General features: G+C 41.4%; 2 protein-coding genes across 10 annotated transcripts in view; one reads left to right on the plus strand and one right to left on the minus strand.

Moving 5' to 3' along the window:
• Positions 1-21,894, minus strand: part of Kirrel1 (kirre like nephrin family adhesion molecule 1) — a 1,148,154-nt gene that overhangs the window by 219,295 nt on the left and 906,965 nt on the right. The gene's annotated exons all lie outside the window — the stretch shown is intronic.
• The window catches only part of Lrba (LPS responsive beige-like anchor protein), a 552,647-nt gene continuing 546,752 nt past the window's right edge, over positions 16,000-21,894 (plus strand). For 5 of the 6 annotated variants that reach the window (XM_051199359.1, XM_051199362.1, XM_051199361.1 and 2 more), the window contains exons 1-2: positions 16,000-16,256; positions 16,819-17,260. In XM_051199359.1, the coding sequence (XP_051055316.1) occupies positions 17,045-17,260 (216 nt within the window). In that variant the 5' untranslated portion in view covers positions 16,000-16,256; positions 16,819-17,044. Of the gene's footprint in view, positions 16,257-16,397; positions 16,520-16,818; positions 17,261-21,894 lie in introns of those variants that run through there. The other variant, XM_051199360.1, reaches the window with a different exon arrangement.

The raw sequence follows: 21,894 nt of genomic DNA on the forward strand, positions 1-21,894 counted from the left end.
TCCTCCCAGTATCTGATTATACCATCCTCCTTCTGGGTAATTTCCATCTGAATCATTCTCACTGCAATGACATATTTAAATAGTTGCAACAGAGATCATATGGCTTCGGTCAAGAGTGGTGGGGCATGCTTATAACCTACCACTTGATAGGTTCAAGATCATCCTCAACTATACAGTGATTTGCGTATCTCTCTCCTCCCTTTCTGTATCTCTCTGTTTCCTTATCTCCCTTTTCCTCCTCCTCCTCTTCATCTTCTTTAAAGAGTGGGTCTCCTTGCGACCATAGAAATGATTCAGCAGTTAAAGGTTAAGAGCACTGACTGTTCTTCCAGAGGATGAGGGTTCAATTTCCAGCAGCCACATGGCAGCTCACAATTGTCTGTTAACTCCACTTCCAGGGAATCCAACATCTTCATACAGACATACATGCAGCCAAAGAACTGATGCACATAAAATAAAAATAAATCATTTTTAAAAAGATAGGGTCTTGTGTATCCCAGACTTGCCTTGAACTTAGAATCATCTGTCTCCATCTCCTAAGTACTGGGATTACAGGTGTACACCACCATGCCCACAGTTACCCTAGCCGCCTCCTCCTCCTTCTATTTTATGTGTATGGGTGTTTTGCCTATATGTATTATCGTGGTTTAATAAGGACCAGGATAACAAACAGGCCGAACAGATGAACACCAGCAGGTTCCACCCGATGCTTTCCTCTCCGCCACAGCCAGCCAGAGAGAGCGATCTGGGGGCTCCTCCTCAAACCTAGTTCCCCTGTTCAGTTCCAGTCAATCCACCCCCAATGGGCGTGGTCAGTGCCACAGATGCTGACAAAGTGAGTATCTCACTACAATGTTGTCTGTAAAACACTTGTGTGCCTGGTTACTTGTGTGCCTGGTTACGCAGGCCAGAAGAGGGCATGGGATCTCTCCGGTTCCTATCACAGTTTTCTTGCCTGGCTCTACATAAATAATACTATATTTGAGTGGATATTATCTTAATAGTAAAAGTCTTTTGTTTTTGTTTTTTGTTTCTGCTTGTTTGTGTGGTGAGAAAAAGTCTGGCTATGTAGCCCAAGCTGGCTTCAAACTTGTGATCATCATGCTTCAGTTTCTCAGTGCTGGGACTGCAGGCATGTACCATGATGCCTGGGTACAAGTATTTGTTAAAATGTAGCTGTTTCTTCCAGGCATATGCATTCAATCTACCATTAATACCAGGCTGATTTGGAGGACGTGTTAAGTGCCAGAAAAAAAAAATGATTATAGATTCTATGTTGCTGGGGTTTGTACAAAACAAAACTCTTGAATCAGAAGCAATTAGGGAAAGGATCCAGAGTTTCAGGATAGTTGACACTAGACTCTCAGATTATCTTGGAATACAAAGAACAAAACTGGAGATGGAATATTATTAGATAGCCTGCGTGTGAAGAGGAGGCTGTAGCATGCAGCTTGTCTGGAGCTGGGGAGGGTGCTAATGTGCCACGTTTGCTGGGGATTAACTTAGGATGGAACTGCATACTCACAATTATGGTCTGTCTTCCATGCTGGCTACTTGTCAACACCTACTCACTCTTCAACCTTAATTAACCTGGTTTCTTGTAATTTACTGCAATAGTTCTCTTGAAGGTCACCAAGCATCATCAGGAAAGGTAATGAATGGTCTTTGATCAGCATTGTACTTCCTCATCCATCTGCAAAATTCAACACTTTAATCTTCCTTCCAGTTCACCCCCTAAGTTTTTGTTTTTAAAGGAACATATTCTTAAGCCAGGTGTGGTGGTGACCATCTGTAAGCCACCCCCATCCCCAGAGTTTGAGAGGTAGAGCTAACAGTGTCAGGAGTTCAAGATCATTCTTCTTGAGTTTGAGGCAAGGCTGGGACACAAGGGACTGCATCTCAAAAAACAAAACAAATAACACCTACATATCCTCATTCATGCAGCAAAACACTAACATTTAATCTCCTTATTTGGGAAGAAAAGACAGAGGCCCCAGAAGTTCAGGATCAGCCTAAACTCCCCTCTCAATCAATCAATCAATCAATCAATCAATCAATCAATAAATGGGGGGGTCTGGAGATGAGATGAGTGCAGATAGGTGGTACTATAAGAAAGACCCTGGGTTTTTAGTCCTAGCACCAAAGAAAGGAAATTGTATGTGGGTGTTTGGAATCTAACCTGTGTCTTCTGGAAGAGCAGCTGGTACTCAACTACTGAGCCATCTCTCTAGCCTCTATTCCCTTCTCTTATCCTCTTCCCCCAATCACTTTCCTCTTTCCTAATAGTTCCCGTTTTACTTCATGAGTCCCCTCCCAGATTCTGTGTATTTCAGGAGCATTCAGTGCTTATCTTTCTGAGAGTGACTTAACATGCTAATCTTCACCTCCATTCATTTTCCTGCAAAGGCCATGAGTTTTATCTTTATGGCAGAGTAACACTTTTTGTGTACATAGCATACTTTCTTTTGTTTTTCCTTCCTTTTTTTTTTTTTTTTTTTTTTTTGGTGACAGGGTCTCATTATTTTAGTCTGGCTAGCCTAGAACTCACTATAAACTTATAGAGATCTATCTGCCAAAGGCATGGCTGCCATACCAGGCTTGTGCATTTTCTTAATGTACTTTCTTGATGGGCATGTAGGCAGATCAAGCCATATAACTGACACCCACATTCAAAGGGCCTAGTTCAGTCCCATGCAGGTTCCACAGCTGTCAGTTCAGAGTCTGTGAGCTCCCACTAGCTCAGTTCAATTGTCTCCTGCAGAAACTCTTAAAGGAGTCCTCTCTCTCTCTCTCTCTCTCTCTCTCTCTCTCTCTCTCTCTCTCTCAAGCTTTCTCAGGCCCTATGGAAATTTGAAAGAATCAGAGGTTTCTCTTCTACCCACCAGTTCCCGAATAACCACTCAGAGGCCTAATATTTTCTATAAATGTTTGGTCAATGGCTCAGGCTTATTACTAGATATCTCTTACATTTAAATTAACCCATATTTTTCTTTTAATCAATGCTTTGCCATGTGGCTCGTGGCTTGTTGCCTCATTTTTTACATGTCTTGCTTCCTCTGTGGCTAGCTGTCATCTTCCAGACTACACCTTTCTTCTCCTGTATCTCTGCTTGTATTTTTTCACCTGGCTCTATCCTGCCTTGCCATAGTCAAAGCAACTTTGTTTATCAACCAATGAGAGCAGCACATATTCACAGCACAGAGACAGACATCCCACAGCAATTCCCAGTTTCTGCAGGACTAGAGATCAAATCCAGTGCTTCATGTGTTAGGACATAGCACTCTACCATCCAAGTTACATCTTAGTCATCCTTGAGTGACAAAGAACAAAAATGGATTCCAGTTGGGATATGGCAATCATAAGGCCCCCTAAAGTTTCTATATTGAGCATTTACTCCTTCCATTTGATCACAAACTTCTATGGAAAGCACACCACATCTAGTTCCCAGGAGGTAGCTCAAAGACAAAGCACAGTAAGGTAGAGGTGGGCAAGGAGCTTAAACAGCTTTGATGGCTCTAAGAGGAAAGGGCAATTAAAAATGACCCTGGAAGGGGCTGGGAGAGAGCTCAGTCAGTAAAGTGCTTTCCTCAGAAACATGAAGACCTGAGTTTGGTCCCCAGAACTTATATTAATAACCAAATGTAATGTTGTATACTTATAAAATTATAGCAATGGGAAGGTAAAACACAGGAGGATCAGCACTTTAAGGCTGACTTTGGATATATAAGTCCTTGCCTTAAAAAACCATAAATACATACATACATAAGTAGATAAATAAATGGACAAACAAATAAGTAAATAATAGTGAGTGGATGTTTAATATATCCCTTCCTTTAATTTCTACTAAATACTAGCATTTACCTGAAGGGATACGCAGCTCCTAGGCTGGACATGTTAACATGGGGACTAGCAACTCTTTCATTCCAAGGTGTACAGTCTATGGAGTTGGGAAGAGCAATTCACCTCTCCAAAGCTATGCATTCAGAGCTGTAGGCAGAGTTTTCCTGTCCTGCAGGCATTCTCAAATATTCAGAGGCTTAATATTAATTACAAATGCTTGGCTAATAACTTAGGCTTGTTACTACCTAACTTGTATAACTTAAATTAACCCATTTCTCTTCATGTACATTCTGCCATGTTGCTTTTACCTCTATCCCATTGGTGGGTCTGACTCGTTCTGCATCTGGCTGGTGACTCCTCAGACTCCCCTTTCTCCTCCCATCATTCGCAGTTTGGCGTTCCTACCTAACTTTATCCTGTTCAGCTATTGGCCAGTCAGCCTGCTTATTAAAGCAGTTATAGCATCATATATTCACACCGTGTACAGAAATATGATTCCCCAGCAGAGCAGCCCTAAGGTGATGAAAAGTGTGTGCAACTAAGAGTGGGCAGAAAGAGAGGAAGTAAGAATGGGTGGAAGGATCAACCAAACAAAATTTGCATGAAAATATACCACAAGGAAACCTGTTAGTTTGTCTACTAGTTTAAAAGTTAAATAAATCACTCAATGCAGTATTTGCACAATCTCAAGAAGTGTCCCATTTAAAAGTTATCAGTAGTTCATTACAAAAGGGGGAGCAGATGCTCGGGTTGTAACTCACTCAGTAGAGTGCTAACTTAGTATGTATGAGGTCCTGGGTTTGATTCCCAGCATTGTACATACAGGGTTTCTGCCTTATTAGGGTTTCTGTTGCTGCAATGAAACTCCATGACCCAAAAGGAAGTTGGGGAGGAAAGGGTTTATTAGGCTTACATTTCAGCATTGCTGTTCATCACTGAAAGAAGTCAGGACAGGAGCTCAAACAGGGCAGGATCCCAGAGGCTGAAGCTGATGCAGAGGCCATGAAGGGGACCTGCTGCTTACTGACTTGCTTCTCCTGGCTTGCTCAACCCACCTTCATATAGAACCCAGGACCAGCAGCCCAGGGATAGCACCACCCACCATGGGCTGGACCCTCTGCCATTGATCACAAAATGAGAAAACAGTCGGATCTCAAGGAGGCATTTCCTCAGCTGAGGCTCCTTCCTCTGATGGCTCTATAGCTTGTGTGAAGTTGACACACAAAACCATCCCGTACAGTTTCCTTGTCACACTTGTAATCCTAGCACTCAGAAGTGGGCCAGTGGATTGACTCATTGGGTAAAGTCCTGTGTAAAGGCCTCATGAACTAAATGTGATCCCAGGTATACACATGGCAGAATTGACTCTTGCAAGTTATCTTCTGACATGAACACATATATTGTCGTATGCATCTACCCCCCCCACTACAATAAATGTAATACATACATTTCTGAGAGCGAAGCATGTTGATTGGTAGTTGTGCATGGCTCCTAAATTCAATTTCAGTTTTGGGAAATCCAGAATGGTGTTATTTTCTAAGTTTTTTCTTTTCTTTGTTAAAACTAGGGTAATCAATCAGGCTTGAGGTAGTCAAACCAGTTTGATGGGTACCCCTCCCACTTCTGCCATCAGAACCTGACTTTAGGCCTTCCTGCTCATTGGTTAATGGTTAGAGTTGGATTGACAGGTACAACAATGGGGGTGAGTGGATTAGAGCTCTGCAAAGGCCAAAAAGAAATTTTGTAAATAGAAATGAAGGCTGTGTAAATAAAATACCTGCATTGTCTCTAATTTCCATGTCACACTGAACCTAGTAGAAAGAGACCACAGCAGACAGCTAACAATCCACAGAATAAGTGTTTGTTTAGGGAGGGTGCATAATGGAAGGTGTTTGGCTGCTACTGCTTTTTGTTTTCTTTTTAATGTTAAAGATTTATTTTTTTATCTTATGTATATGGGTGTTTGCCTCTATGTGTGTATGTATGTCTGTGTACCATGTGTGTGCATTGCCCTTGAATGCCAGAATAGGGTTTCATACACATCTGGAATTGGTTGTTGGATGTCTTGTGGGTGCTGGGAATTGAATTGGGCCCTCTGGAAGAAGAGTCAGTGCTCTTAATTGCTGAACCATCTCTCCAGCTTGACTGCTGCTATTTTCCTCTAAAGAAATGCTGACCAAGCTTTTGATTTCATGAGCTTCCATGTAGACCCTGAAAGATTTCCAGTGATTAAAAAATCATTAGGACATAATTGAGAGCTGAGTTCACTACAAAAGAAGTCAGAATAACTGCTGACACAGGGACAAAAGGACACACTGAGGTGAAAAATCAAGAGAATTTTGTAGTCTAGGAGCAGGTGATGGGTTCCACGAAGGGCCTAGGGTGATGGCGTTGTTGATGGGTGAGAGGGAATCCAGTAACTACTCTTTGTAGCTATGGTATGAACTTTGTGTAGTCTTCTCTCCTTCACCTGCAAAAGACTGCAGAGATGAAGTAGACAACAGAGTGACCTGAGCAGGCAGAGCAGAAACTGGTTCCCGTGTGCTGGTGATGGTTAGTTCTAGTCATCTTACTTGTAGACTACTCATAAGCAAAGAGAAATCCACTATCAAGAACAACAAACATGGTGGACATGACTTTAATCCTAGCACTCAGTGTGAGTTCAAGGGTGACTGGTCTACATAGTGAGTTCCAGGCCAGTCAGGGTTACTTGGTGAGATCCTGTTTCAAACAAAAACAATAAGCAAGCCCCTCTAAAATTAACAACAGCAGCAGCAGAAGCAGCAGCAGCAGGGAAGAGAGGGAAAGGAAGAGGGAGAAAGAGGGACAGGGAGAAAGGGAGGGGGGGAGAGGAACAATTGGAACAATGGAAACAGAAAAAGGAATAGAAAACAAAGAAAAATGACCTCTCCTGCTCTTCTGTTTCAAGAAATAAATAAGATCTGTAACCCAAAGAACTTTATATGACTGCCACAGATGCTAATCACCAGTAGATAAGAAACTGAACAGACACATTCACCAGAAAAATAGTTTTCATATTTTTTACAAAAATTTAAAATAATTATGCTTTATTTATTGTACAATTGGCTTATTTTTATTATGTACTGATTGATTGCCTATAGGCTGCCACGCTATAATCATCTTAGTATAAACATTTTATAGAGGAAGAAATGCAAAGTTCAATGACTTATTCAATTATTTCACTAGAGCAGTTTTGATGGCACATGCCTGTGATTCTGACACTTGAGTGGCAAAGGTAGGAAACTCAGCTTCGAACTAGACCTTGTAATCAGGAGTTCAAGCTCATCCTCAGCTGTACATTAAGCAAGAGGCCAGACTGGACTACACGAGACCATATCTCAAGAAAACAAAATAACAATAAAACCTACCCCCCCCAAAAAAAAACCAAACAAAAAATTTCTCAAATGTATAATGCTAGTAAGTTGTAGAAGCAGTGTTTAAGTAAAGTGTTTGGTGCCATCTATGCTCTTAGTTAACTGTTATACAAGCTCATGATGTTTGCAATAATGGCCAAATATTATGTAAAACAGATAATAGCCTAAACCATGGTTTAGTAATCTCATGTAATAATTTATAGTTATTAAAGTCATGCTTTTAAAGGCCAATGGAACAGCAATGTTTCATATAATGTCCCAGTGAAAAAAAGCAGACTTCAAGTCTGTTTACAGCTGTCTTGTTCATAATAGATATTCTTTAAACAGAATACATGCCTACGCCAGGTTTAGTACCATTACTTTTGGGTGTTGCAATTACCAGCAAATAGATTTGTAGGCAGAGTTTTCCTGTCCCCACTGCCTGCTCCCAAATAACTGGCAGCTGCTTCTCTAATAACTGATTTGAAGACAATATAAATTATAAATGCTTTAAAAAATTACAAATGCTTGGCCAATAGTTCAGGCTTGTTACTAACTAGCTCTTACAACTTAATACGTGTCTACTAATCTATGTGCTGCCTCAAGGCTTGTGGCTTTTACCTCTGTCCCATTTTGTATGTCTGACTCATCCTGTGTCTGGCTGGCAACTCCTCTGACTCCGCCCTTCCTCATCCCATTATTCTCAGTTTGGCTTTCCTACCTAATTTTATCCTGTTCAGCTATTGGCCAGTCAGCCAGTCAGCTTGTTTATTAAACAAATCACAGTGACATACATTCACACAGTGTACAGAAAGATTATTCCACAGCATGGGTTATTGTTCCCATTTTTTTTTTTCTTAATTTTCCAAACTTTACACAGTTAACACCAATTACTTCTTTTTCTTATTGTTGTTGTTTTGTTTTTTGCTTTTTGAGACAGTGGTTTTCTTTCTGTGTAGCTCTAGCTTTCCTGGAGCTCACTCTGTAGACCAGGCTGGCTTCATTACCTGCTTCTATCTCCTGAATGCTGGGATTAAAGGCTTGTTTTGTTTTCTTAAAATAAAGTCACACTCTATAGCCTAGGCTGGATTCCAGCTTTCAAGCCTCTTGAGTGTTGGGATTACAGTTACACAACAATGACATGCATTCCTTTTGTAATGGTATTTAAAGTACAATAGAGAACTACAGTAAGCAGAATAACAAATACATCATCCCATTTCATGCAGATTATAGTTGTGGGGAAGGAAGGGTAAGAAGGGTGCCTGAGAATGCAGATGCAGTGCAGGCACAGTTGCAGACATGCCCCACACGTTCCCATCAGTCAGTACCACCTTCCCGACCGTGAGTGGGCACAAGCACATCTTGAGGATTTTCCTCCTTGTGATGCTCCCTCTTTTGACCCTGGTGACTCTATTTTCTTATTTCCTATGTATTCTCCACCATTGTCTCTAGTCTCCACTTTCTCCACAATTTATCACCTCTACATTTCAAATATCTGCAGGCCTGGAGATAGGTCTCTTTATCATCTACCTCAGAGGCAGAAAATAAAGGATTTAAAATGACTTCGAGAGCCAGGCCAATGACAAATGAATGAAGCTCATCCTTGATTTCACTGTCAGCCCTTCTCAGCCTAACCCAGTCATCTCTACTTCAGTCAATGTCAATCCGGCAATTGCTCAAGGGGGAAAAAACAAAACAAAACAAAACAACAACAACAAAAAACCTGTGGGACATCTTCTTTTCTCTCTCTTTCACATGATACATTAGTAAATCATGGGATTTAGTTTGTCCTACTGTATTTTCAAAGTACTTTTTTTTTTTTTTTTTTTTTTATTCTAGAATTTGTCAGGATGGCCTGAACTCTTTTTTGTTTTTCGAGACAGCATTTCTCTGCATCTTTTTTGGAACCTGTCCTGGAACTTGCTCTGTAGACCAGGTTGGTCTTGAACTCACAGAGATCTACCTGCCTCTGCCTCTGCCTCCAGAGTGCTGGGATTAAAGGCGTGCACCACCAACGCCCAACTTGGCATGAACTCTTAATCCTTAGCCCTTTTACTAGCTGGCATCAAAATGTATCTAGAGGGGGGAAGAAGGTTCTGTTGGTAAAGCACTGCCTTCGAGACTGAATTTCAATCTTTGGGACCCAAGTAAACCTGGAAGCAATAGTTTCCCTATCAGTAATCGCTGTGTTCCTATTGTAAGAGGTACCAGTCACACTATAGAGCAATTAATATTAACTGTGTAGAGTTCAGAAAATTCAGAAAAATCTACAAAAAGATGGGAAGCAGAGACATGGGAGCCCCAGAAGTTCCTGGGCAAACTAGCCTGTGTACACAGAGGAAACAAGTGCCACCACCCTGTCTCCAAGAAGGTAGAAGGAAAGGGTTGACACCAGTGGTTGTCTTCTGACCTACCTACCTACACATGCACACACATACGCACAGACAAAAAGGTGCATGTGTGCATATGTATGCATATGTATATTCTGAGATGTGTCTGCAAAGGACCTACATTCACATTACATCCTTATATACTTGCATATATTTGAATTTTCCCCTTTTCATTTTCTACCTTGTTTGTACATCTGTGCCTTCACTTACCTTTTTTTTTTTTTGGACAGGGACAGCTTACTATGTTGCACACACTGGTCTCAAACTTTTAGGCTCTTAAGTAGGTAGCACTACAGGAACTTTTGACTGTACCTGGCTTTTTTGCTCTTTTTTGTTTGTTGGCTTGTTTTAGACAGGTTCTCTTTGTGTAGTCCCGACTATTAGAGAATTTGCTATATTGACCAGAGAGATTCTCCTGTCCCTGTCTTCCAAGTGCTGGGATTAAAGGCATGCATCACTATACCTGACTTTTTGTTCTTGTTTTTTCCTAGCTTTTGCTTTTATTCTTAGTTGATCACTATGTACTTTTCACACACAGCCAGTCAGCCACACTTATCTCTGAATTTGTAATCAAAACTCCAGAAATGTGTTTTTTTTAAATAATTTTTATTGTGAAGGTAATATTTATCTACATTTCCTGAATCAATTAAATAGTACTAAAAATGAATTTAGTTTTGCTTCCTAGCAGTCAAATATTTGGCAACCTAAGGAACAAAAAATACCTTTTTGCTTGGGTCAGCTTGGGGTATTTGCTACAAAGCCTGATGACCTGAGTTCAATTCCAAGAACTCCCATAGAACTGGCTCTACATAGATGTTCTCTGTCCATCACACATCTAATGTAACAGGCAGCTGTGTCCCCACACAAGCATCGTGTACATATGCAGAATAATAACAAACACAGCTGTTTGCTTGTTTGATTATTCTGTGTACCTTGTTAATCTCGGCTAATAATGGCTAAGGGAAAATTGAAAAACAGGGAAATAAAATTCTCTTACTTCTCATCCATCTGTAAAGAAACCCACAGGCAGAATGAAATGAGTATGTGTCATGATCTGGAGGTAGCTGACTAGACTTGTTTCTACTGCTTAGTCGTAACTCATTTTCCAGGACCTCAGTTCATAGAATTATGTTTTTCTTTCAAGCCTTTACAGTTTTGACTCATGTAACTAGAAACAGATCTTGGGTACTGCTAAGTGTTACTTTCTGTATTAGTCTTTTCTCATCAAATTAAAATGACATAAGCAAAATACCCTTTTTAACGAGATTAAACACAAAGTCTTACTGACAGAGGACCTATTAAAGAAGGTTTAATTTAGCAGAGCAACAAAGGCCTTCTAATTTTACTGTACAGCATATCACTTCTACTGTAGTTCCACTAATCTCACTTACACCCTGGAAATTATAATGTTAATTATCATTTCCAGTTCAGTAACTACATTTGCTTTAGAAATCAGTTATTTAAACGTTTCACACCACAGTTGTTTTGTCTTTAGTATGAAATCTAGCAAATGTATTTTCTTTACACAGACACTCAGCTTTCTTTCCTCATTTAGACAGCTAATGCTGTTAGGAAAAAATCAGACCATCCAGATTTGGTGACACTGTAGGTTATTTTAGTAATCTTCTTACTAAGTGCTACTAAAATCTTCATACATGTTGATTTTAAATAACACTAGACTCAATCTTCTTGTCCTAGCTACTCAGGTGCCTGAATGAAGCAGGAGGATCACTAAAGCCAGGAATTCAAGACCAGCCTGGGCAATAGAGTGAGATTTCAGTTTAAAGAGCAAACAAAACCCCTAAACAACACATCCTCATAATCTGGGTACAGTGGTTCATACATGACTGTAATCCTGGCACTTGGGAACCTGATGCTGGGAGATGGGAAACTTGAGGCCAAACTATGCTCTGTAGTAAGACTTGGTCTACAAAATAATATAAAAACAAAACAAAAAAGCCACTATATAAAACCATACAAATCTCATTAAACTCTTTATATGTTATCAAAAGGGTATTATAAAATCAAATAAAAGATAAATGATCTCAGTGGTTATTGCTTCACATAAGAATTAGCTAGGGCCAATGCGGTGACATAGGTCTATAACCCCTGCACTTGGGAGGCAGCGGCAGGCAGATCTCAAGGCCAGTCTGTCCTATGTAGCAAATTACAGGCTAGCCATGGTTACATATTAAGAAGCTGCCTCTAACAAAACAAAACAAACAAAACTAAAAGAAAAACAAACAAAATAATTGCCCAGAAGTCTGTAATAAAATTTTGACGTCTGGATTTTACTCATGATTCTGACTTAATGGGTCTAGGTACTGGGATTTATAAAAGGTTTTAGGTGACGGTAAAGTGCCAGGTGACTATAAAGACCCATCATTGAGACCCACTGAATTAAGCTGTAACAACTCAAGATGGCATTTACTATGATTGGGGCTAGCTGCTCATATGTCAAAGGTGATAATATAGTCACACCATATCCCTTTTCCAGAACTACATGAAACACACAGTAATAGTGTATAAGTTGTAGGTATATGGTTACAGCTAAACAATATCTATGTTTCCATATTCCTTACTAAAGATATTGTGGCATGTATCTATGAGGCAATGACATTGATATTTTACCTTTATTTTCTCAAATTTCTGAGGAAAAGCCTTAAAGTGAATCACCTATTAGTATTTGGTGAAACCACGAAACTGCAGTCCACCAATAACATACAGTGGCTAACTCTACTGAAATATGTAGTGTAAGTTGAAAGTTTCTAGTAATTTTCTTAAGAGGCTAGTAAAAAAGTTACTTTATTGCTCAGAGTCTTTTCAAGGTAGAGAGATGATTATCCTCAGGATGGAATTTGGTCCTTAACCAAGTTTATCACTGTCTGCCCTATCTCATTAGCTTAACTTCTAGTTCAGTCACAAACAACTTGCTGTTCCCAGGCTCACCTCTGTGTGTGTTACTAGAGACTGGTTCTCACACATATTAAGACAAATTAATAAAGAAGAACAGGTCTTAAATCTGAAAGGGAGTGAGAGGGAGGCATGTGAAGAGCTGGAAGGGAAGGGAAAGGAAGGAAATGATGTAAACACAGTACCCATATCTGAAAGTCTCAAAAATTCAAGAAATAATTTAAAAAATGTTTGACTTTCTCACAAGAGGAAGCAAATTAGGAACGTGAATTTCAGCCTATGCTTTCCCAAGTTATGCTAAAGAATAGTTAAAATTCAAAATCCAGAGGCATACACAGGTACATTGCCAGCCATAGGTTGTACTTTCCTTATAAGTTATCATTTAACTTATATATTTACAAAGTGCTGATTGATACGTTACAATTGAGTGGATTGTTGTCCTGATAAAAGAAAATTCCATCCCATCTTTGTTCTCATTTTTTTTCTTTGTATGTAGGTAAGAGTTCATAGATCAATAATCTTGATTTCAGTATGAAATTACATTCTTTTTCCTTGAGTTCTTCTGAGTTATGCAGAAAGCTTCCTGTTCTGAATGCAACCCTCTCCTCTCTCTCTCCCTCCCTCACCTCTCTCTAATTCACACCTCTCTGTCTGTCTCTCTCTCCTGGGTATTGAACCCAGGACCTCACACATGCTAGCATTCTTTACCACTGAGCTACATATACCCCCAAACTCTTAAGAAAAAAACAATTATTTTTATTGTTTTTTGTGTGTGATTGTTTGATTTGGGTTTATACATACATCACAAACATGCTTGGTGCCCACAGAGGGCAGATGTCAGATCCCCTGAAATTAGAGTTACAGATGGCTGTGAGTCACCATGTGGATGCTGGGAACTGAACCCCCATCTTAACAAGTGGTAACAAGTGCTCTTAACTTCTGAGTCAATTCCCCAGCCCCTCCAACCCTCTTATAACTTTTATTTTTTTTTGAGATAAGGTTTTATTAAGGTGTCTAGGTAGGCCTTGAATTTACAATCATCAGGCCTTAGCTGGAATTGTAGGCTAACTACCACACCCAACTTCCAACTTCTCTGTTTCTTTTGTTTTCTGCCATGGTTTCAATAGGCTTAAGATAAGGAAAATTATATATATATATATATATATATATATATATATATAATATTTGGACTTAATTCCAAGATGTTGGTATCAGATAGATACAAACTAGATGGCCATAAGAAATGGGAACTTGGCTTTCCAGAAGGTAAGCTTTACCTCCCACTTTTTCTTTTCTATCTTTTTTCTCATTCTCCATTTTCTCTCCTCCCCAGCCCTCCCTTGTGTGTATGATAAAGCTCAACAGGCATTACAAAGGTAGCTGCTGATGGTTTATTTGAAGGCTTCTGATTACACAAACTTCTACCAGTAACAGCAAAGATAGACGTGATAAAACTTTTTCATATCAAAACATCCATTTACAACAGAATTTTCCTCACTTCAATTGCTAGCAAGGGCTTTCAGGTCTAGAAAAATTAAAGCAAGTAAGTTCATTGTTTAATCCACATAGTACAGTATACACAGAATATTTACAATGTACATTCTTGTTAAGGAGCTTATGAATTGATGGCAGACTGCTTAGCCCAAAACATCCCTCAATATACTGTACATCTAAACGGCAATCTACAGGGGATTGTACTTTAACCAGGGCTGGGCTAGGCCAGAGTTTCCTCTTCTGCTTTTATTATGCTTCTTTCTGCAGTGAATCTCCAAAGAAAAGCAGGGAGCAGAAAAATAAAGCTGGGAAATGACAAAATTTGGGATAATTAGCTAGTTGTCCTGTATCTACTTTTGTTTCACAGCTAAAACAGCGTTACCAATAATCTCAAAAAAATCCATGAGACTCAAACCTTAGCCCAGATCCTTGAAAATAACTGGGACCATAACAATGTGGGCATTTTCATTCTTGCCATCTGCTTCTTTTATTCAACAAGTTATTAGTGCCTATAAACCAGACACATGAGCTTAAACTATCTGCTCAAATCCAAGGAAGCAAAATATTACCAACTAGAGGTGTGAGAAAGGCCAAGTGAAAGTTTTCTCCATCCTGCAGGGACATCTGAGGTGTTTTTGTTTTGTTTTGTTTTTTTCCCAGGGATTTTGGCAACAGGAGATCACTAATGTTACCTTTAACCCTAAAAGCTCACAAACCAGCAATTTACAGAACCAGAAAAATGCCTGCTTCATCTTTGGAATATGTAAACCCATTTTTTTGAGGCAACTGATCTCCTTTTAAAAATCTTTTTTTTTGAGTAATTAAAAAAGGTGTAACACTAAAGACACTTCTGTGCTAGAATTTTTTCTGATGTTGCTTCTCTCACATATCTATGTGTTAATTAAAATCCAGTCTACTTTTGAAGGGCATTTCAAATAACTCCTTTTCCAGTAAATAGTTTCTCAAACCAATGTAAGGTTTTTGTTTGTTTTTGGATTCCTTCAAAGTATTTCCTTTTACATGGTCTGGTCTTTTGCTTTGCTTTCATTTTAGGAACCCGGGAGTATTTTAAACATGTATTTTAAAGTATTATCCAAGAGAATACTAATAGGTTGAAAAACTACCTCACCTATGCTATTATTTATTTATTTATTTATTTATTTTTGTAAACTAATGCATTAGAATTAATGCTTTGCTGTGAGCAGTGACGGCCAAGAGAATGGCAGTATTCTGGCTTCAAATCCTCATTCTTTTTTTTTTTTTTTTCTTAATCAATCTGAGAAACAGGCAAACTTTCACATTTGAAAATTGAGAGGAAGTCCCCCCTTCCCAGTTTCAGGCCCAGTGAATCCCGCCTGCACCGCTTTGAGCAGCTGTCTCAGGAATGAATCCTCTTCTTAGAATGTGGGCGAGCTTTGCTGGGCGGCAGCTGCGTGGAAAGGAATTCTCCCTGTCGCCGTCCCTCCCTTCGGAGCCGTGGCAGCTGCCCGGGCATCCCAGTGGAAATCTTTCCCAGTCACCGCCAGCGCCGCGGGCGAGCAGCAGCTGAGCGCAGTCAGGGGTGGGGACTGCTCCCGGGAGGCTTCCGCGCCGCCACCTCCACGACTCCTAAGGTCCCTCAGGTGGCCTTCCTCCAAGTCCAACAAGAGGACACCTTGGCAACGCGGGGCGCGTTCCCTGTGCACCCAGAGACCTGCCGTAGAGTAACAACACTTGCCTCTGCACTCCACGAAGCAAGGTCTGGGCGCTAGAGTGCGGAAGGAAACCCTGCGGCTGCACTACCTGAGCAGCGCGCTCCCGAGGCGGGCGGGCGGGCGGGCGCGCGCCCCCTCCAGGAAGCGCGAGCTCGGCTGGCTCCCTTACTCACTCGCGGTTCCCGGGCCCGCCCGCGCGTCCCCCACTCAGCCTCGCGGCCGCCTCCGCCCGGGCGCCCGCTCGCCCCGCCGCCCCGCGCGCTCGCGCACGCGCACGCGCACGCCGCGCCGGGCAGCCCTCGGCGCTGTCATGGCGGCGGGCAGCAGCTCCAGTGGGCACAGGGGCAGTCCCGCGCGCTTCGGCTGGGCCGTCGGTGGCAGTAGCATCCTCAGCCCCCGCGGCAGCACGAGTTGCGGCGTCGCTAGCGCCTGCGGGAGTTGCTTGAGCAGGGTTGAGCGCAGGGGTGGGGCGGCCTAGGAAAAGCAATGGAGTTGTAGGCAGCCGCGGGCTCCGCGGGAGCGGACTAGGCAAACTTGGAGGCTGCGACCAGGTGCATTGACCTTTCTCTCTCTCTCCCCACCTCCTCTCCTCGCCGTGGCGCCGGGCCTGCCTTCCCGCCCCAACACACACCTCCCCTCCCCTCCTCAGCGAAGCTCAGGTGCCGGGGCGAGGTGCTCCACTCCTCCCCCTGGGCCGAGCGCTGGCGAGAGTCACCGCCCCCTTCCCCCGCCTTTTCCTGCCCTGGATCTCCGCTGCCACCTCCGTCTCTCTGCGCCCCGGCGGCGGGGGTGAGGACGAGGCCGGAGTCTCGGGGTGAGGAGGAACTTTGTACCTCAGTGGTCGCGGGGGGCCCCCTCCTGGCCCCCGCGACAGTTTCCCCGCGGTGCACCTGCCTGCGCCCACCACCTGCGCGCGGTGGGGGAGGAGGGGACCTGCCCGCGGGCCTGCAGGACCCGCCTTCGCCAGAGCCGGCTGGAGCCCGGGAGGAGCGGCCGGCTGGCCCCAGGGTACCTTTAGTAACTTATTTGACAGACAGTAACTATTTCCCTGTCCTCCCTAAAAAATCCCAGGACAGACCTAGCCTATTTAACATCTGCTTAATCTTCCAATAGGGTTTGGCGTTGTTGTCAGCCTCGGGGAGAGAGATTGGACAAATATTCTCCGAGAGGAGGAGGGCGACGCCAAGGACTCTCTCCACATCAACTGCTTTTGGGGTTTCTCCTCAAGTTGCAACAGAGACCCCCTTTGCATTAGCGTCTGCGTGTGTTGTGCCTCCTGTTAGCGCAACGGCTGCTGGCCCAAGGGTGACTCTGAGTTGTCCTTTCTCGGGAACTAGTAATGGCTAGTGAAGAAAATCGTGCCCTTTCCCGGCCACCAACAGGTGGTGACGGGGGAGGCGGAGGGAAAGAAGAAGCCCCCGCGGAAGGGGGTGCGTCGTCTCTGAAGCCAGGGCTCCCCATCAGGGGCATCAGAATGAAATTCGCTGTGCTGACGGGGTTGGTTGAAGTTGGGGAAGTGTCCAATAGGGATATTGTAGAAACCGTCTTTAACCTGGTAAGTAGATAAATATTTTATAAGCATATACTTTTCTTGGTGAGTTGGGGAACAAGACGAAGCTGGGGTCATGTGCCTCACTCAAACTAATGGCTTTTTCCACAGAGACACAGAACTCCACTTGACCTAAATGAAACAATTACTTGCATTTCAGTTTAAAGAGAATTATGCAAAATTTGACACTTCAGGCTTTGAATGAACAGATCACTTTTGTGCTAAGGAAGCAAGTGTTGTGGAAGTGTGTGTGTGTGTGTGTGTGTGTGTGTAGGTGTGTCAGGTGTTCAATGGAGAATTTGGCTGTAAATTTTTTTCCCCCTTGGAGTGTATATTTTAAGCCTGCATTTCTCTTTCACATTTTAAATAAGTGACTTTTTTTGGACTTGGGAGCTAATATAAGTCCGTATAAGTTATCTTTTGCCATAGTTTTAAACACAAAGTTCATGTTCATAGTGTTATAAAAAGGCTAACATTGCAAAGTAGTAATTTTAATTTTGGCTAGTTTTAGAAATAACTAGCAAAGGTTAAATTTTGGAGTGAATTCAGGGTTATATTTAAAGTAACCTTGTGATAATTGAATGGCAATTTGAAATGAACCTGAGGAAACCATAGTATGAGCTTTATGTTTTTGTATATTCATGTCCAGTGGTAAAACACACTTGGGAATTGGAAGTTGCTGATTATTCTATGGTGGGCTATACTTTTAAGTGGATATGAGATATTTCCCACCCCCTTTCTATTCTTAGAAATTACCTTTAGTGGAGGCTTTTTAGACTTTTTTAGTTCTTTGTTGGTTATCAACTTAAAAGAATCAAAAAGGAATCTGGCTTTGAAATAATTTTCTCTCTTTGACTCAACCAGTGCTAGAAGATAATGTGTGGTACCAAATATAAATGTGTAATGGTTGTAGTAACTATTTAGCAGTCATCCTTTTTCCTCTGTGTTTTCATGGTTAGAATTGTTTTTCTCCAGGCAGTCAGTTATTTCCTTCATTAGACCTTTACTAGTAGTCATATGCAATAGATTCTAGAATGACAAAGTAGGTAGGAAGAATTCACTTACTTTTGAATCATGAAAACTTTGAACCATATTTTCTCTCTTGGGTTATAGTATTGTCACTTTAGATACAAATATTGGTAGATAACATTCATACATGCATTTTGAAACTATATATTATGGAAATGACCAAATATATAAAAAATTGAATAGTATAGTAAACTCTGGTATCCATCATGCAACTTTAACATTTTGGGTATCTTTTGTGTTTTTGGAACTTTCAGCAGTGAGTTTCCAGATAAAACACCAATTCATGTATTCCTTTACCTCAAAAAACTTGAATTTTTTTTTTTTAATTTCTTTTTCAGAATGTAATGTACTGTGGATGGTAAACAGAGATCTGGTAGTGATATAGTCCATACTTATTAGTTTGTGTGTGAAAACACTACAATCTTTGGCAGGAAGATTAAGACTCCTCTGTTCTTTATAGTATGCTATGTTGGGGTAGATGACCAAACAAGTATCACTTTCATTTTTAGCATTAAAAAAGTCTATATTGTATATTAGTAGTTTGCTGAAGTGTAGGCCTGATAAAGACTTTAAGGTTAGGTCCCTCATAGTTGTGTGTTTGCAGTCTAGTCAGTGGCAAGGTAGAAACATGGAAAGTATCCCACTGCATTTCCTCTTCTCCATCATTCCTTCTTTGAGTAGCATGGGGAGAGTAGTGGAGAGGAGTAGATGGCCATTCCTTGCTTTTCTAGTCCTGTATTTTTATGCTTAAAATATGGGATATAAGAAAATTATGGGAACTAAAGTGTTGGTAGTTCAGCTAGTTCATCTCGTTACTATTGATGTGCCTAATCCTAGTGGATATAGTGTGAATTGTAATTCTATTCCAAGGAGGAACCATTTATTCTGTGCCAGGCGCTGGGCCAGATAGCTTTATTATTGAATTCTTTTCTGAATAACTCTTCTAATACAAATGTGCCATTTCAAAGATGAGGAAACCGAGGTACTGAAAAGTTAAATAGATTGCCTACAATTTGCTTCTTAGGTTTAGTTTTTTCAGGAATATATCTGTCACATGGATTGGTGTAGAGTTATTTTCATTTCTAACCAGCTTTTTTGTACTTTAGGTATTGCTTTCCTCAAGGACATAGCAATCATTCATCTTGATAAATATTCATGGCTAATTCTTCACCAGTGGATGGTATTCCTTTTTATTTAACTTTCAAAAAACTTTCTATAATATTGTTTTAAAAAGACCTTAAAAATGGACATAATTGTTTTAGTTCTTCACATAATTGGTTTTTCATTCAGTCTATGCAGAAAGTTAATTATTAACTTCTTTCTTTTCTTTCCTTTTTTTAATGCATATGTATGTGATTGTCTGTGTGTACTGGTGTGTGTATGTATGTATGTAGGCCAGAGGTTGATGTCTGGTGTTGTCCTCAACCACTTCTCCATCTTATTTATTTATTTAAAATACTTTATTATTATTGTATGTATATATGTATACATATATATATGTACAGATTAAGATACATGGGATGAGGTTATAATATGGGTTATTATATTTTATTCGGGGAGAAGTCACTTACCCTAGAAACCCATGACCCACAAATTCCCACTACAAGGATTCACACCCAGCCTCCATACCCAACCAGAACCAAGAGAGTGAGCTGGGGTCCAGGACCCCAGACCTAGCCTTTCCCCGGGTGTGGTCAGTGCAACAAGTGCTGGTGAGGTGGATATCTCACTACATGTAGGTGAGCATGGTATGGCATGGGTATGGAAGTCAGAGGGCAGATTTTGGGTGTTGGTTCTCTTCTTCCCCCTTGGTGAGGCAGAGTTTCTCTTCTTGTTTGTGCTGCTTTGTGTACTATGAGTTAGCACACCCTTACACTTTGGTTTTGTTTTGTTTTTCAAGATAGGGTTCCTCTGTAGCTCTGGCTGTCCTGGAACAATGTAGACCAGGCTTGCCTCGAACTCCCAGAGATCCACTTGCCTGTGCCTCCTGAATGCTCGCCACCACTGTTGGACCCAGACTCTTTATAGATGAAGGTTCATAGGTGTAAGAAGTACGGTTTTTCCTCCTGCCGCCCGGTCTTGTCCCGCCGCCGCACCAGCCCCAAATAACACACTGAGACTCTGTATTAGATATAATTCTGTTGGCCCGGTTACTTGTTTCTTATTGGCTAGCTCTGCCTTAATTATTAACCCATTTCTGCTGAACTATGTATTTCTCTTACCGGGGAGCCGGCCGGCATACTGCTTTCTCCCGACTCTCCATCTTGGCTCCTCCTTACTACTTCCTCTTTCCTCCTTGTCTCCTAGTCCCTCCTATCTTCCTTTCCTATTGGCCAACAGTGCTTTATTATTAACCAGTATGAGAAATATATACAGAATGACATCTCCCATCACACAGGGCTTAACACTGCTGTAATTTCATGACTTACATTGTCTCATGTTCTGTTACTTTCAAATGTTCACAATTTTGAAAGTTTTAATTCAATGTATTGTTAAGAAAAAAGTTAGGGGGCTGAGGAGATGTCTCAGTGGTTAGGAGCACTGGCTCCTCGTCCAGAAAATCCAGGTTCAATTCTCAACACCCACATGGCTGCCCACATAGAGTTTGCCTTAGATCTGAGACAGTTCATCTTCTTCTGTAACTCCAGCTCCAAGAGTTCTGAAACCCTAACATAGACATATTTGAGGGCAGAACACCGATACACACAGAATAAAAATAGATGAATAAATGAATGAATAAATAAATAAAAGAAGTTAGTTACTAGGCATAGTGGTGATGGTGGGTGAAAGGAAGGTCCATGAATGCTGGAATAAGGAATAACAGATATTTATTTTGGAAGCACTCACACAGTGATGGTAAATAACCGCTAAGGTCTTCTGCCCCTGGAAGTTCAGGGTCTGTGATGCAGGATGCTCAGACCACAATTGAAGAGAGAGCCTGAGTGAGGCCCCTTCTCTTCCTTATAAGGGGTCACATCAGCACACTGAAGCCACACCCTAAGGCCATTACCTCAAGTCTGTTGGTGGAACAAGATGCCACTACATAATGGTGCACACCTATAATTCCAGCATGCAGGAGGCAGAAGCAGGAGGATTCCAACAGATTTCCAGCCCATTTAGTCTACATAGAAATTTTCAAGTCAGCCTGCTCTACATAGAGAGGTCCAGACCAGATAGGAATGCATAATTAATGAGAACGTGTCTTAGAAAAGAAAGGGAAAAGGAAAGAAGGAAGGAAGGAAGGAAGGATGAAAGGAAGGAAGGGAAAAAAGTTCAAATTAGAGGTGATGTCTTTATCAGCAATGTCCCTGTAACCCCAGTGCTAGGAAGGTAGAGGCACAAGGAATTCCTGCTGAGTCCATTAGTTCCAAGTTCAGTGACAGATCTGTCTCAAAAAAACAAACCAAACCAAACCAAACCAAACAAACAAACAAACAAACACCTACCAAAAAACCCGAAAGCTGGAGGTAGAGGCAGGTGGATCTCCAAATCTCAGAGAGTTCCAGGACAGCCAGGGCTGCACAGAGAAACCCTGTTTTCCAAAATAAAACAAAATAAACACACAAACAATGACAAAAAAGAATAGTGTTTTTCTTAGGCTGCTGCAAATA

This window comes from Phodopus roborovskii, unplaced genomic scaffold, assembly GCF_943737965.1.
Source record: "Phodopus roborovskii unplaced genomic scaffold, PHOROB, whole genome shotgun sequence".
NCBI lineage: Eukaryota > Metazoa > Chordata > Mammalia > Rodentia > Cricetidae > Phodopus > Phodopus roborovskii.